At 37.4% G+C, this 16746-nt stretch overlaps 1 protein-coding gene across 4 annotated transcripts in view; it reads left to right on the top strand.

Annotated features, from left to right (window-relative positions):
• Window positions 1-16746, top strand: part of map4l (microtubule associated protein 4 like) — a 17279-nt gene extending 533 nt beyond the window's left edge. Inside the window, exons 2-14 of one of the 4 annotated variants that reach the window (XM_026924731.3) lie at window positions 1138-1301; window positions 1948-2052; window positions 3429-3620; window positions 4991-5773; window positions 8359-8729; window positions 8969-9130; window positions 9360-9459; window positions 9725-9984; window positions 10150-10242; window positions 10763-10844; window positions 10925-11025; window positions 11325-11508; window positions 12506-16746. In XM_026924731.3, coding sequence (XP_026780532.3) covers window positions 1151-1301; window positions 1948-2052; window positions 3429-3620; window positions 4991-5773; window positions 8359-8729; window positions 8969-9130; window positions 9360-9459; window positions 9725-9984; window positions 10150-10242; window positions 10763-10844; window positions 10925-11025; window positions 11325-11508; window positions 12506-12510 — 2589 coding nt within the window. In that variant the 5' untranslated portion in view covers window positions 1138-1150 and the 3' untranslated portion in view covers window positions 12511-16746. Of the gene's footprint in view, window positions 1-1137; window positions 1302-1947; window positions 2053-3428; window positions 3621-4972; window positions 5774-8358; window positions 8730-8968; window positions 9131-9359; window positions 9460-9724; window positions 9985-10149; window positions 10243-10762; window positions 10845-10924; window positions 11026-11324; window positions 11509-12505 lie in introns of all 4 variants that reach the window. The other 3 variants (XM_026924729.3, XM_026924734.3, XM_026924735.3) reach the window with 3 other exon arrangements.

The following is a 16746-nucleotide window of genomic DNA, read 5'->3' as shown; positions in this document are numbered from 1 at the left end:
ATGTTTTAGGCCTGGGTGCTGACGTCACTACCCCTCTATAGTCAGAGGATTTTGTGTGACATCAGAGGTCGAAAACTGCGCCAGAAAAGACGCAGACATCTCGTCTGAGACTGAAAACCGAGCCTGCAAGCTTAATTATTACAATTCTGAAACTTTGCATTGACTACTTGTTTTATTATGCATAAATGCTGGAGTTTGGTTTTAAGCCCTGGACGGAAAGGTGCAGAATTAAGAGCAGCCTGATATGTACAGAAAGCTGTTTGGTGGGACAAAGCAATGGGGTGCAGCTGTTTACAGTTCCACATGGTTTCAGCTTTCATAAAGCTGACACTGGAAGGGTCAAAGATGAATTTGTTTTCCTCCAGGGCAGTATACAGCTTTCAGCTAGCCTTATCATAATGATGCAGTTGCATAGATACAGCTGTGACAGTGACACATTCCACTTTTTATGATTATATTACTTACATAAAGTCCAGATTTGATGATAGAATTGTATTTTGTATGAAATGCCATTTGTCTCGCTTGAAATTGATTTTTAAAATGTTTTAACAGAATTTTTGTTTGTTTGCTTTTTTACCCGGTGTCAAATTCTAGGTTGCACTTTATTAATAGCATTCTTTGAGCTGTAGACTCACCAAAATGGGATTAGTCTTGTATTGTTTGAGCTAATTTTGATACGGTGATGCTATGATACTCTGTAGCAGAGTGCCTTATTGGTTTTGTTCATTTTTATCACAGCAGTGGCCTTTGCAATACTGATATTGCAACACATAACTGCAACACGTTATTGTACTACGAGCATCCTGACCAACCTCGGGCATTCCTAATGAGTGTTCGAGGAGCTGTTTTGACTCATCATGCTATTCACATGATCTGACAAATATAATCATTTTGTTTATCACAGGTCAATTTTTAATTCTGTAACATGTCTCCATGTAGTTTAGCAAGATGCAATTGTAATATGTAACAGTATAAGCATAATATAATGATTTGCTCATATCAGCCCTTAATAGGACATAATCCACCTTGCCATTACTAAGATTTACTCTTAATTTTTTCCCTTTATCAACAATAATGTTTAGCCTACTTCAAACAAGCAAATGAATCTTTTGTCTGGCCTGTATCTCTGATTTTCAGCCTGACCAAGACAATGGACTTTAAAGGTGATATTCATACAAATGGAGCTCCCAAGTCTGGCCAGGAAAATCTGTTAAAGAAAGATAATGTGGCTACCCCAGAGGCAAGGAGTTTTGAAATTAAAGTTGGTGACCCCGTGGATAAAACTGATGGGAAAAAAGAGGGTAAGCAAAAACCACACAGCAAAAGTTTTTTTATATCACACTTAGAGAAAGTTTGAAAATTTTAATAAGGCTTACTACATGGCATTGTATTAGGAAAACTTTCAAACTTTATGATTGTTTTATTGACCAAAGCCATTTATATTAAAGATAACAGTATCCATATTTAATAATATTCCAGTCTATTTGTACTATCTCTGACCATAAAATCCAAGCCTGTCAAATAATTTACTAATTTGAAAGTATTTAATAGACCACTTACTTAGAGCAGCCAGTATTCATATTCTTCCTCTGTGACACACCTGACACAGACAGAGTGAAGCTGAGAGCTGAGATGGTCACAGCTGGTTGTGTAATAATAAAAATGGGCAAACGTTCTCTTCCTGTCTCCTCATTTCAGAAACACCCATCTCTGAGTGCCTCTCTCATTATAACTGATCAGGAGTATGGATGGGCCCTGGACTATTTTAGGCATGTTTCTCCATGCCATCATTGAATGGGCACATGTTAAATCAGGCTGGCACACACAATTCATGAAGATAGCCATCTGATTAGGCCTAAAATATCAGTCTCATTTGGCCAAAGTGACAAATCTCGATGCCATAGCAAATGAACAATGGTTATGTTTTCATTCTCTGTACTGTTTCAGACCCCAGCTTCATTTCTGGATTGTCTGTAGGGCAGACTTGGCGTCAGTGCCAGGGTTCTCTGGGAGAAAATGGCTTTGGTCAGATCTGTAACACTGACATGTTTGGTAAGGCCAGTTGCTACATGCCTACAGAGTATTTCAGAAAATAAACAAATCCAGACTGTGATGCTAAAAAATTATTATTATTTACTGTAATTATAAATCTTTGGGTTCCATATAAAAACTATATTGATATTCTATTTATCTACGAAAATGTAGACCCTCACTCTACTTTATCCTGGTCAAGATTGCAGTGTATCCAGAGCCTATCCTGGGAACACTGAGGCAGGAGTGAAACCCTGGGTGGGATGACAGTTCATCACGGGGCACCATACGCATATATTCACACAATCCTTCACACTTAGGGGCAATTTATCTTAGTCAATCCACCTCCCGGACCCTGGAACTGTGAGGTGGCAGTGCTGAACATAAAGCTAGTTTGACATAATTATAAAATAAGTATTTTTATAATTTAGTCAATACTTTAGTCAATAATTTAGTCAATACAATAAATGTCAGACAATAACTGTTTCAGTACGTTTATAAAAGGAACCTCAATATAAAAATTTTTATATGTAAAATATATAATTATGGGAATGTCTTGTCAAAGGGCACACCATGATGAAGGACAATCACTTGCACTGATATTCAAACTACTACTGTAAAAGTTTTGCAAAAGTACCGGTCCTGACCAGCCTTTTTGACAACTGAAACAGTTTGTCCCCTAAATATACCCCTATAACCATACTGTCTAGTTAGCTAAACATTTATCAACACAATTTCCATTACATTTTGTAATAATTAATGATATTGAGGCAGCACCCCACCCCTTACACCGCCTTTGCCTGGTGTTTCTGGGATAGGCTTCAGATCCACTGTGACCCTGACCAGGATAAAGCAGTAACTGAAGATGAATGAATGAATAATGATAAGTAAGAAATCATGAGATTTAGTATCATTGTTAATATTGCTGAGTCATATTTGACATGTCTGCCAATGGATAAGGGTACATTTTATCTACCCTATTGTTGTTGTTCTTTCGGATGCTCCCATTAGCAGTCGCCACAGCGGATCACCTTCCATTGTCCGCATATTGATTTGGCACAGGTTTTTGTGCCGGATGCCCTTCCTGACACAACCATCCCCATTTATCCAGGCTTGAGACCAGCAGTGAGTGTGCACTAGCCTGTGCACCCCCAGAGGCTGGGGTTGGCGCCGAGTGTGGGGCTCAAACCCACAATCCTGAGAAATCACCTAATCACATATTAATTGTGATATGACAGATTTTACGTGAATTCCTGTTTAAATATTAGATTTTTAGAAATGCTTGAAAAAAGTCCATTGTCTCTCGAGAAGCAGAGCTGTGGCTGTATCCAGACAATGAATATCTGGAATTCAAAACTACTGCCCATGTGGCATATTTCTTCTGTTGTGCGCTGCAGGTTTCACCCAGCAAGGAATGAATACAAGTGCTAATATGAATGTGGGACTGGCCCCCTTTCAGTCCACTGAACCTCCCACCATGGCTGAATCTCAGAAGACATCTATCCTACATGCTAATGAACCACCAAAACCTTTCCTGGCCCCCAGTAATCCATCTGACACAAGCACTCACATCTTGGACAAACCTGCAGGTAAATTTCAACTCTACTTAAAGTATCTACCACACTGCAGACCTGTGCAGGTAAGATAGACTTATTTTGGTTATTATTTCACTTTAGAGTGGCCAGAAAAAATTCTGGATTTACCCCTATTAAAGACAAAAGAGTCACATTGTTATATTACATTTAAACTGTATTTTCACCATTTTCATCCATCATCCAATTTACAAAAAAATTTATCGAAACTTTTATATGACCTCATAATTTTTCCTTTAAATTGCAAACATGTAATAAAATTAAGATTGCAGTCTTGATAAAACCCACAAAAATAGGGTGTATGGAGAAAGGTGTCTTTTCATATAGCTTGCAAAATAGCTTGTCTTTTCTGATTTGCCATGACCAACACAGTTTGGGCCATTTCTACCAAAGGTGCAACAAACATCACAGTATCAATGCAAATAGATTAATTCTGCATAATCCCATAATATGATTAATCTCATAATGTGATTTAATAAACCTGAAAGTCACTTCAGGAACGTGATTGTATGCGCAAGTTTAGAGAAGCCTGTTTCTGACAGTTGAATACAAAATTATACAATTAACTAAGCATTAAAAATGGGGCCATTTATCAAAATTGTGGCACAACAACAACAAAGTGTTCACCCAGTTGTCAAGAGATCATGAGTTCAAATCCCAACAATGCCACGACCATCAGTTACCAGGAGCTAAAGGAGCAAAATTGGTTGTGCTCTCTAGGTGAGAGAGATAGCATATTGGTTTTCCTTTGTCAGTTGTGGACATCAAATAATCAGAAATGTTCTCAAAAAAGATGACCTAATTTTGCCGCAGTAAAGCTTGTTTCGTGTTGTATTCACTGAACATTCTGACCTCTGATGCCATTTACACAGAACCTTTGAAAACATTTTCCCTCACATATATACCATATTAACAGACTGCACACACAAGTCTATAGTTTTTTTTTTTTTGGAACATTTTCTGACATGTCTCATCATCTTTAATCGCCTTTAAATACTAACAGACAGCTTTGATACTGAAATCTAAATGTCTCTTTTGACTGTACATTTCTAGTCAGCTGATCTCTACATTGCAAAAGAGGTTTGACAGCTTTGACTTGTATATGTTAAGATATAACTGAAAATAGCTAACTTTTCTTCTGTTTAGTTGCAATTGTTGGATGGAGATGTCATTTCATGTGTCTCTTTATGACGTTAGTGGCCTGTGGTGAATAGACCACCAATACAATGTTTCTTTGGCCTTTATATTCTAGGGTATTGTTTTGGTGATGCATTTTGATTCCAACTGTTCACAAATTATTTGCATGGTAAAAAAAAATGACACTTCCTCTTCCTCTTTGTAAAATCAAGAAGTATGCTCCTGGACAGGTCAGGCCATGCTCACCCATTCCCCCAACAAGGCAGAGCAGAGTCCCTCAGAACGTTTGGGTTATCAAGGAGTTCCGCATAAAGATGCCACATCAGATGAAGGGTCAGATGAGGCTGTACAGCAAAAGAAGAAGAAATGTGAAACTAGTGAAGAGGCATATGGTCTCTTGGAAAGCCTCAGAACTCCTGAGAAAACCCTATCAAAAACCTCTAACCAAGAAGACTGTTCACCCCCTGGTAATGGCGAGAGCTGGAAGAGTGAAATTCGAGAGTGGGGTGGTGGACGGATTCAGGCGAAGAAAAGTAAGAGCAGAAAGAAGCTCCCTGAAGAGTGGGCCAGTTTACCAAATACAGGTAGCCCCTCTCTTCCTCCTGACCCAAATACCACAGTGGACATAGACATGGATATGTTTATTCCTGACATGTATGAGGGCAAAGACCCTCCTACTACTTTTGTTCAACAAGAGGGTTCATTGCCTTCTTTCACAGCTGCACTTCAGTCGGCCATCCCAGCAACATTAAGTCAGGAGAATACCATCTTACTGTCTAACAGCCCTGATCTATCCCAGAGCAATCAAGTCTTGACCTCGAATCTCACCTCTGGCCTTGAAACTACTGCACATGCCATCTCTAGCCCACATGCAGACACCAAAACCTTCCAGAAAAATTCATCTTCCCCATCAGACCCTTCCAGCATTGTAGTAAGCCAAAATCCTGCAGATCCTGCTTCCCTCACTTCTCAAACAAATCACCAGGAACCGCTACAGGCAAAGTCCCACCAAGGTTGGTGAAGAATATATGGAGATGATTTCCTTAGTGCATGGCTCAAAGAAGTGGGCCCTCTTCTGCTTAGCTGTGGCTGTAGTTGATAGGAATACCACAACCATTCAAGTAACTTATTGTAAAACATATCCATGAAAGTTGGATTAAAGTTGAATTGCAACAAAACCTCCAGTGTTGAATTAACCCTGTAAACTTCCAAGACCTGTCAGCTGGTCCAGATAGTCCTCATTCTTCCAACTGCATACATTTCTTTTTAGTTTCACTGTAGTTAATGAATAATCCGTAGTAATTATGCAGAATAATATGCTTTAAAATAAATAAATAACCCAAGAGTTTAATCTTAGAGTTGATTTTGATCCAGATATCACTATTGGGGTTAATTAAATACTGGGGATTTATCTATTTTTCTGGATATAACTCACTGCTAACATCAGTCAAAAATATCTCTTAAAGCACCAAGTCAATTTTTGTTGCCAAGCTGTATTATTGGGAGTTCAACCTCTTTTTGAGTAGTTTTAACAATATGGACATTATTTAGACTGGAGTCAGTCTTATTAAGTGTCCACTAATCACTTAAGTAATCAAATCTGTCTGCTTAAGTCAACAGTAATACAAATCTGATTCAAACAGTTGTCCTGATTTTTTTTTTGCAACTATATCTCATAAGGTATGTTTTACTGGACATATGCAGAAATGCAAAGTCAATGCAATTCAATAGCCAACATAATGGACACAACAGGTATATTACCTAATACATGCTAACTTCTTATTAGCTATATCATCTACTCTGTATTCACCTTATTCACCACTTTGTCCACTCCACAGTGTTAGAGGGCAGTTAAAAACACATTTGGGACGTAGTATTGACTTCTAAATTCTGCATATGTGACCTAGACTAGCTAGCAACAACATTCTTTGGAGTCGGGTTCAAATGTAGTGCTCTGTTCTGACCTCAGCTGGTTGAGCTAACCAGGAAGCAAGAACTGATGAAATATGACTCATTTGTCATGGAAAGGATTAGAGGAGGTGATACAATACAGTACAATATTTGGACCCAGCAAGAGGCTAACTCTGGAATATTCTAGCATTGCTAAGTCCAGCCAATATTGCCTGCTGTTTCTGAAAACTAGATGAAAAATTAAAATCATTACAAGATAGAAAACCAGACAAATGTTCATGCATGAATGGCATGACTTCCAGTGACTGTTTGAAGGACAGATGATTTTCACATCTGTGACCAACTAAGGAACAAATTAAATAAATATTACATTTGGTTGACACCTAAGATGAATCACTCTTAAGATACAGAGTCTGCTGGAAGTCTTTCTCATGCAGACTCTGGAGCTATGAACTTAATTAAGCATGAACTGAAAGGCTGAACTCCCTGTGATGCATCAGTGAATAAGACAGTACTGCATGAGAGCTATTTGAGTCCCAGTGACCACAGTGTGAATGTTTTTGTTGCTGATTTATAGAGAAAATATTTCTGGGTAAATTTCTGACTGGTAATCCTCATTTGCTGATACTTACTGCATGTAATGAAATGCCAGTGCTGTCATAACACAGAGACTGCTGTTCATTGCATCATATAAGCCTTTTCTCAGGATAACAGCAAACTCTCTTTTTCTTGCAGCTTTTCCTTTTTTATTTATTTTGTGTGGCTCGCATGAGCTGTTTTTTTAATGTATATTTTATGTATTTGTAATTATGTATATTTTATTTAGTGCTACTCCTCCTGAGGATTGTTTACATAAGATAAATTATTTTTTTGTCCTGTGACAACTTGCATTATCAAAGACAAAATATTTACAACAGATCCATCTGTTAATAATGATACCTTTCTTCCTCTTTATGGATTGCATCATTTGATGAACGCTTCATGTAAAACAGGTAAGTCATCTTCTCACAATGTAGAATATAGTATCATATGTTCCCCATAAATTATGAATATGAAATCGGCGGGAATGCAAGTTTCTTGAAATTATTGCCAGCAAGGTTCACTTGGTCTTGAAGATTTGGAGCGTATAAATTGCCTCATAATGTTGTTGCATTACGCATTGCATTGCAAGTTGGCATTACGCTGCTCAAAGAACACAACAGACCCAGGGTAAGAGCACATGTGTGATTTGGCACAGTAGTCTGTAGAAAGAGAGATCACATATATGTGGGACAACAGGGCTCAGGTGTGCCGTGTTAGTCATTACCCCTTTAGCTTGTCTCCAAACATCCAGCACAGACCCATGCTAAACCATGCTAAAACATCTGCTACACGTTTTCATTTAGAAGTGCAATTATTACTTGTGATGATATTGATATTCCAGATTCATTTAATCTTCAAATTAATTAAGCTACATGTTTGACTGTTCTTTCCCATTCTTTGGTCTGTTTTCACACTTCGTTTTATTACTGAAATGTGCACCGTAGAGATGACATATTCTTTTCTGAATAACTGTGTATTTCTGTGAGACACCACCTCCCTGGTCCTGACATGAGAGGCATAGGTCATGACAGAGGAAAAATGTAGATGTAAGCTAGTAAATATATTCAGATCACATTTTATTAATAAGTTCTTTGTCTTTTTAAAGGGAAAGAAGACACTATTGCAAAAGAGAAGATAGAGAAAATTGATGCTTCACCTAAGACAGATATTTTGAACACACTTGTAAAAGCAGACAAGCCTGAAAACACAGAGAAGACTGACAACAAGAAAGTGGACAATATGGGCAAGATCCAGGAGGCAGAGAAACAGGACTCTAAAACTGAGAAGAATGGAAAACCTGAGAAAGCGAATAATGTTGAAGAGACAAAAAAGGAAGTGATGGAGGAGAAGAAGAATGGTGGTGAAAAAGTGGATAAGACAGTCAAGAATGAGAAGAATGTGAAGGCTGCCAAAGAGACCAGCAAACCCACTGCAGCTAATGGAAATAAAGATTTGATCAGTCCTGATAAAGTTAAGGTATGTCTGGAGGAAGAAGGACATAAACCTAGGACATAAACTTAGCATATGTCTTTGTGTTCACATGTTTGATGGCATGACAATTTTTGTAATGATTGTTATATAAGAAAAAAGTTAGAGGACTTCAAGGAAAATATTTCTTTTCATAATTTATTATGCAGATAAGAGAGTGTTTGATACTAAGATACCCTTTTTATTCACTATGTTTACATATGGATATAATGTGAAAACAAACACAGTCCAACAAACAAAATTCAGCAAAACCAAGCTCACATTCCACTGGAGAAAATTCTCGTACCCCCAGCTCCAGTTCAGCAAATAAATCAGGTCCTGTGGCCAAGAAAACATCTCCTACTGGCACCAAGAAGCCACCTGGCATCACCTCTACCCATGAGGCAAAGGTGAGTAAACATTTTCTCTGAGTTTTTATGGTTATTTGGGGTTGACAGAGGTTCTCAACTAGAAATAATAAAAGAAGTTAAATATTTTTATACAAGTTAAAAGAAAGTTAAATATAAAGAACACAAGCTGGGTTTAGTTGTAAAAATATGTAGTCTAAGTACATTGTTATTACATAGTTACTAAAAGAAACATGCTCAGATGCCAAGGTATATATTTTTTTAATTTCAGACCTCAGAGAACAGTACTCCAGCCCAGCGGAAGCCTCCAGTTCCAAAGTTTAATGGGGCTTCAAAAGGCTCATCTGGCACGAAGACCAGTAGCTCCTCAGGTAGGATTTGGCAAAAAAAAAAAAAAAAACTTAATGAATGAGTAATTTGCATAGCATAATTTTGGAATAATATCTAGTTTCTATACTACTTAAACTAGAATGTCTTATTCTATTACATATTAGAAATATTCTAATTACTATAATTGAAAAACCTGCGGGCCATTTTACTAGTTATATGACAAGAACAATAATTGACTTGTGGTTTATATATTTTCTGCTGTTTTTAAATAATCTTTTTTTTTTTCTCTCAATCATTTTGCTAAAGTTAAAACCACACTGAAGAAGACCCCTACAAATGCAGCCAGCACACCAACCACACCAGCCAGTGATGGCACTCCAGCCCCTCGGGCCTCCCGCATCACCAAACCTCCTGTGCCCAAGCAGGTGCCCCTGCCAAAGAAGCCCCCAGTGCCACGAGCCCCACGCAATGCTCGAATCCCTAACACACCCCTCCCTGATCTAAAGAATGTGTCCTCAAAGGTTGGCTCCACAGACAACATGAAGTACCAGCCCGGTGGAGGCAAGGTACACTGGTCTAGGGAAAAGATACTGCACTGCACAGACTAGATATTTAGAACAATTTCAGTTATTTCATGCACAACATAAAACAACTCATTTCAGCAACCTACATATAAAAATTGACTCTAATCTTTATGAGCTCCCAGTGACTAAATAACTCTGTTTGTATAGGTTATGATAGTACACAAAAAACTGGACTTCAGCCACATCACTTCCCGCTGTGGCTCCAAGGACAACATCAAGCATATCCCCGGAGGAGGAAACGTAATTTCTAATATCCCATTAGCCATATTCTGTGAACTCACTTGCTAGCATTTCATGACCTTAGTATTGTAATTTTCTCTCATTCATTCTCAATCTAGATAGAACTCTATCATAAAAAGGTCATGATTTGTGTGTCTATATGTGTATGTGCCTTCAGAACCTAATAGTTCTTAATTCAACTATACTGAAAATTTTAACAGGTAATATAAAACCAGTACCAGAAGGAACATTTCAAACTTTTCACATTTAATGAAGTTGGAAAGGAGTTCTTCACAAAGCCTCAGAGTCTCAGAAGAATAGCAATAAGATTTTTTTCCCAATATTTTCAGTATAAATGTAGCAGGAATATTTTCCTGCTATCTTTCACAGTCAATTTTGAAATATATATGAGCAACAATTTAGAGGTCAAATTTCACATTTTTTTATGTTGAGCTAAAGGGACTGAAATCTTCCCTTTCATTTAGGATTTATCTGTGTTATGACAGAGAACTTAATGCCCTCCTACTGTAATCATTTTCAGGTTCAGATTCTGAATAAAAAAGTTGATTTAAGCAAAGTGACCTCAAAGTGTGGCTCCAAGGACAACATTAACCACAAACCAGGTAAGAGACTTGTATGATGACTATTCTTTATAGTGTGAAAATATGTATATTTTGTTCCCCTAACCACTGGTCCATAATAGGTGGTGGTAATGCGAAGACTGAGTCTCAGAAGAGCAAGCCCAAGTCCAAAACAGGATCAATGAACAATGTGGGCCAAGAGCCAGGAGATGACCATGCTGAGGTAATGAAAGTCGCAACAGTCTATCACCTGCAATGTTTTTACTGAAACATATATTTAATTTTAAAGGATATGTTAACTATCCTGTTAAAGGATTCTTTTAGTCAACTAACTAAAGCATGTGTAAGAATATGTAAAAATAACATAATGATTAAAAAGTTACTAATAATTAATTTGTACAAAAATAACTATAATAGTTACTATAATCAGCTCTCCAGCTAACGATTTCAGCTGTGTGTGACTGGATTAAATCTGAAAGGCAAAAAAATGTAGGCAGTTATTTGTGTGTAATCTGTTTCCAGGGGGTAGGGGATCAGCAGAAATCTGAAGGAAGCCCACCTGCTCCTGCAAACCCACCCATTCAGACCAGTGGAGGGACGAAGGAGAAGGAGCTAAAAGAGAGCTCTCCTGTACCCCCACCTGCACCCTCTGAAGGACAGGGGATCTGGAATTCTCAAAGTCAAGACAAACCGATCCCTGCCACAAGTAAGTATATTAGCAGGTACTTCAGTTGTTCTGTGACATGTCCAGTCCACTTCATCTCAAAACATTTTTCATTAACGTACAGTCGGGTCCATAAGTATTTGGGTAGTGACACAATTTTCATAATTTTGCCTCTGTACACCACCACAGTGGATTTGAAATGAAGCAATCTAGATGTGTTTGATGGCTAGACTGTGAAAATGGAGGGATTCTGAAAAAATGGCTGAAAAAACTCCTAAGTGGTTAATGCAATATTTTTTGTTAAACCCCTTGAATTAAAGCTGAAAGTCTACACTTGAGTCACATCTTGATTGCTTCATTTCAAATCCATTGTGGTGGTGTACAGAGGCAAAATTACAAAAATTGTGTCACTGTCCAAATACTTATGGACCTGACTGCATATAAGTAGCTATCAGGGGTTCAAGTGCAGTGCTTGGTTTGTTCAGAATTTCTTTATTAAAACATGAATATGTGGAGTGATACAAGCGCCTAATTTCCAATTTGATTAAATTACATTAAATTAGATAAAAAATAGACTGTTCCAATAAAATAATGTTATTTCTCCTTTAACTAAACATTTAATAATAATATTTAATAATAATAATTCTCAATTTGCTTAGGCTACACCTATTCATTGGTTAGATTTTCAAATCTGAGAGTCTTTAAAATGAGGTCATTTAAACAAAATGCCAGAAACTTTTGACTGGCAGTGTAATTTGTGTAAATTGTGTTTTGACTAAACACAATTACCTACAGTAACTACAATTACAAAAATGTTACATATAATAAAAATGTATTGTCCTAATCCTGATGTTTTTCCCCCCGAAAACACAATTATCAAGACATAGTAATGTCACATAACTTATTTACATGATTCTTTCAAGAATTTCTCACATTTTTGTTTCATTTATGCTCTAATTATTAGCTTTTTATATAAACATACTGTTAATTTGTATGAACAAGACCAACAGTTCAAAAACTGTCATTTTTTCCTCCTCAGACTGAATCCTACCGGCTGAGCTTCCAAGGGGATGCACAAGCTTACACGGAACCGTGGCACCAGTGTCATCTCCTGGTCCCTTCTGAGTGGCAGCCACCTCTCACCCACAATGCATTTGCAGTGTTTCTCTGAGCTCCACAGTCTCCTTCGTCTCAACCTAGCCTGTTGCACATAGTAGCTAGGGAGTGGGCTCGAAACCAGCACACTAGCAGAACAAAAGCTGAACCTTTTAACACATTGCCTTTGTGTCACCTTTCTGTCACACCATTATCAGCTACCTTTCTCTTCTTTGACCATCTTCTCTGTTTCCTCAGATACACACAAATTGGATCTCAATACAAGGCTTTGGCAGGTGTGTAATCTCATTCAAGGTTGCGTGAGCTTGGTTTCTGAGCTAGCTTGGTTTGAAAGTGGAGTGCTGGATAGAAGCTGGCTTAGCCTCAAACTGCTAACTATACAGAAACATGCACGCTTATACATTCCTTCCCATTTCAAAAGTGAAGTACAAGGGTCAGAATAATCATACATAATTACAGCATCAAGAGGTGGAATCTGAAAATAAGAATGATGCCTTGTCCAAAATGTTTTGCTGTCACTTAACAAAATATACATGCCTAAATTATATGAAATGATATATGAATATGAATCTACCAGACTAAAATTCAAATATATAAACACTCCAGGTTTACAGCCAGCCAGTATTTCCTTTCCCATTGGCCGCACATCTCCTAATGGAAACTCCAACGCAGTCAGTAAGAAGCCTGTATTACAAGCAGGCCAAACCATGTTTATCCCATCTAAAATGAGGAAATCCTAACTACTCAAAATATGTCCTCATAGAGCTCACTCCAAACACCACTCACTTGTTTGACTAGTGACACAGTTACAATTTTACTCTGATGTGTTTGCATAGATTATTTTATGCTACCATTTGTGGTAAATTAGTATGCAGGCTCTCTAAATGCAAGGACACACACCTTTCCAGCATGAACATATTTACTGTAGCGCAGTGACCCGAAGAAAAAATTCACACAGCTTAGTGAGGGGTGGTAGAAGAAACCTGACCTGAGGCAGGACATGCATACATACAACAAGCAAATAATTCAATTGTGCACAATGAGAATACAAAATCAATACTTCCTCTGCTGAGGTCAAAGTTCCACCTCTTCTGTTGCTCCAATTGGAAGGTTTTTTGGTGAAAAAGCCAAGCATGTGACTGACATTCTGTTAAATATATTTAACTCTGCTATGCTCTGAGGAATTACTCATAGAAGATCATTTAAATGCAAAATCTGACCAAGAGTGCATCACAGTGAATATCGGAATATATTTAGTTTTTATCTCTAAAATAGCCCAACATCTATTATACACAGTGTAGTTTTATAAGGCACGAACTAGTGAACAATTCAACGAAAGTCTTTTTAAATAGGCCTCAGTATGCTAAGAAGCACAATATGGAGTTATGAAATAACTGATATTTGGGAGAAAGACCACGTCTGACGCACTACAATCATCCTAGTTCATTTCTTATAACTTCCCATCTGTGGCAAACTTTCTCGCACCCATCCCCTCCCCATCCCCTCCCCATCCCCTCCCTAGTTTCAGAGTTCTCTGCACTTCCTCACTCAGCCTCCATGACACTTATTTGAGGGCGTGGTCTGCACTCGCAAAATTCAACTTGTGATTAAAAGTCACTTTCTTCAAAATGCTTAGCAGACTTTATCCGGATACAGTGTAAACATCTAGTGAAACAAATCAGGCCAGTTAATGCGAATTCTGTGTGAATGTTCAGGCCTTGCACAGAGGGTATGTGTATTATTTAATGTTTGTGCGCAAGCCTGTGAATATAATTAGTAACATTTATATTCGGCACTATGTGTACATGCCTTTGTGCCTAGTGTGAAGTGTGTGTGAACAGTGTGTGAACAGTGTGCAGTGGTCACATGTATCCATGCATACAGTCATACTATCTTACTTTATGAATGATCTCGTGAATAATGTCTAGTAAGAGAGTTAATATAATTGCTTCACCTCAACAAAACACACACACAAACCAAATCGTATATAGTTCCACTGGCTAGTAAAAGACAGTGAAAAGGTTTCATCTGATGTACTTTCCGCTACATCTGGTATTTACAAATCAGAATACTTGTGGAAATTTTCTGTTGTTTTGGTGACAAGTTAAATAAATGCATTACTACTAGAAGGCTGCAGAAGGCGCAAGGCAGTGTAACATCCTGGATATGTTTAGTAGATACGACAGTCCATTTTTCATATTTTATAGTGTGTTTTATAGATCAGCATGCTTAGCAAAAGTAAACAGCAATAATTTATGTGCTTCAGATCTCGATTCATTTGGTATACCTTCACATCAGAACATGAGAAAATTTGCCTCTTGTTTAATATTATACATTCAATATAGAAACACAAACTCCCCATATGTTTAACATAAGCACATTTAAGCAGTTGGAAACCTGTAAGACAAAAGTTCAGCACAAGTGCTAGAATAACATACGTGTGCTGTTATATTCTTGAAAAAGCACCAATACATCATTCTTGATGTCACATTAGGTTGTGGTCTGTTTACGTGATAATGCTTTACTTATTCAGTCCTAAAAGCACAACAAAACAGCAAGGCACAGTATTAAGACATTAATGAGTTATACATTATTCAAAAATATTCTCAGTATAATCTCTGGTCATTAGAACGTATTTGAACCAGTTAAAGGAAGCTGAGCTTTGCTATAGTTTAGGAATCAGGCATGATCTGTTTAAATGTTTGATGCATTCAGTGTTTTGAGTGTTTTTACTCTTCAACTGACTGGGTGCAGTTTAGTTCGTTTGTGGTTCTTTTGCCGTTTCACCTACAATCACCAAACAAACTAATTCTCTAATTCTCTATTAGATTGAGGTCACACAGATTTGGCCCTATGTACCGTAAAGTTGTCAGTATGTGACATGGGAGTTTCAGTGTCGTGTTCTGGTTGGACATGAAGCCCAAAATTGGGACAATTAACAATCCTGTTTTCAAATATATTCATCCAGGTGCACAGCTTACTCACACTGTCCAATGCTATTGGTGACTGAGACGTTTTTTTCCCAATCTGGGGAGTGTATGAACTTCTATTTTGTTCCTCTACTATTACGTTTTGTTAACTAAGGCTGCAAAACAACCCACTGTAGATTTTTTTCTGAATGTGTGGCAGGTGATTCTGACAAATACGATATTGGTAAAAGGACCAAATGTTTTTCAGTATAACAAAGCACTGAATTCCAGTTTATCCACGCCCAGCCTTGAACAGCAATTGTCTTTTGTAATTTATTGTTTTGTGTTTCAAGTTATGCATGCTGGGGTTTCTTTTGTTGAATGAATTTTATTGTGTTTAGTAAAAGCTAATTTCAGTGTTCCAACAGAGATGTCAAAAAAAAATTTCCTAACATCTTGTGGGTTGGACAGAGCAACAGAATATGCCCTAGATTACTGATTATTTAACATACGATTGTGTGGAGGCGAGGTGCACTCCTGAAATAGATAACCTTAAACACTGTACAGCAATAATAATACATGATTTTCATCCCAGTTTAGAATGTAATTAAATCTTTCACTATATGATTAAAAACAGACAGACTTGTACACCATGCATGATCAGGGTTACACCATATTCCTTTTTTAATATCCACTCACCTGTTTAATGGGAATCAAATTAGGACTCATGACAGGCAGACGTGTCCTTGAGTGTCCTTTAGGAAGCAGAAGAGGAAATATAGGGTAAAACTCATCTTTAAGCCCAACAAAAGTGGTTGCCATCATCTGATGCTTCTGATACGTAGAGTTTGAAGGCATCAGTCAGTCAATATTGTCTGTGACATAAAACCATAGTCGTACAGTGGATTGTGTAAAGTATAAAACAGTGGCATTAGGCAGCTCCAGTATATGTACGGGCTCAGTGTGTTTACTCAGTATTTAACTCTCAATTTAAAATAAACTTTAGACATCAGTTTTGTGCTTGATGTATTGATTTGAGCTGTTTTACCTATTAAATGTGTACTCTTTGTTGTGGTTGTCAAGAATTGATGTGAAAGTTAATCATTAAAAAAATGGCTAGCAAAAAAGTGTCCATTTAATTTTCTGTGGTCTCAATATACACACAAGGGGTGAAATAGTATGTAAAATGTACTGCATACATATTTTCACACATCATTATATCAAATAGCTCAGCTCAGGAAATGAAGGATTGTTA

Source organism: Pangasianodon hypophthalmus, chromosome 14, assembly GCF_027358585.1.
Source record: "Pangasianodon hypophthalmus isolate fPanHyp1 chromosome 14, fPanHyp1.pri, whole genome shotgun sequence".
In the NCBI taxonomy this organism is placed as follows: domain Eukaryota; kingdom Metazoa; phylum Chordata; class Actinopteri; order Siluriformes; family Pangasiidae; genus Pangasianodon; species Pangasianodon hypophthalmus.
The sequence above is the reverse complement of the archived record's forward strand: the minus strand, read 5'-3'. Positions and strand labels throughout refer to the sequence as shown.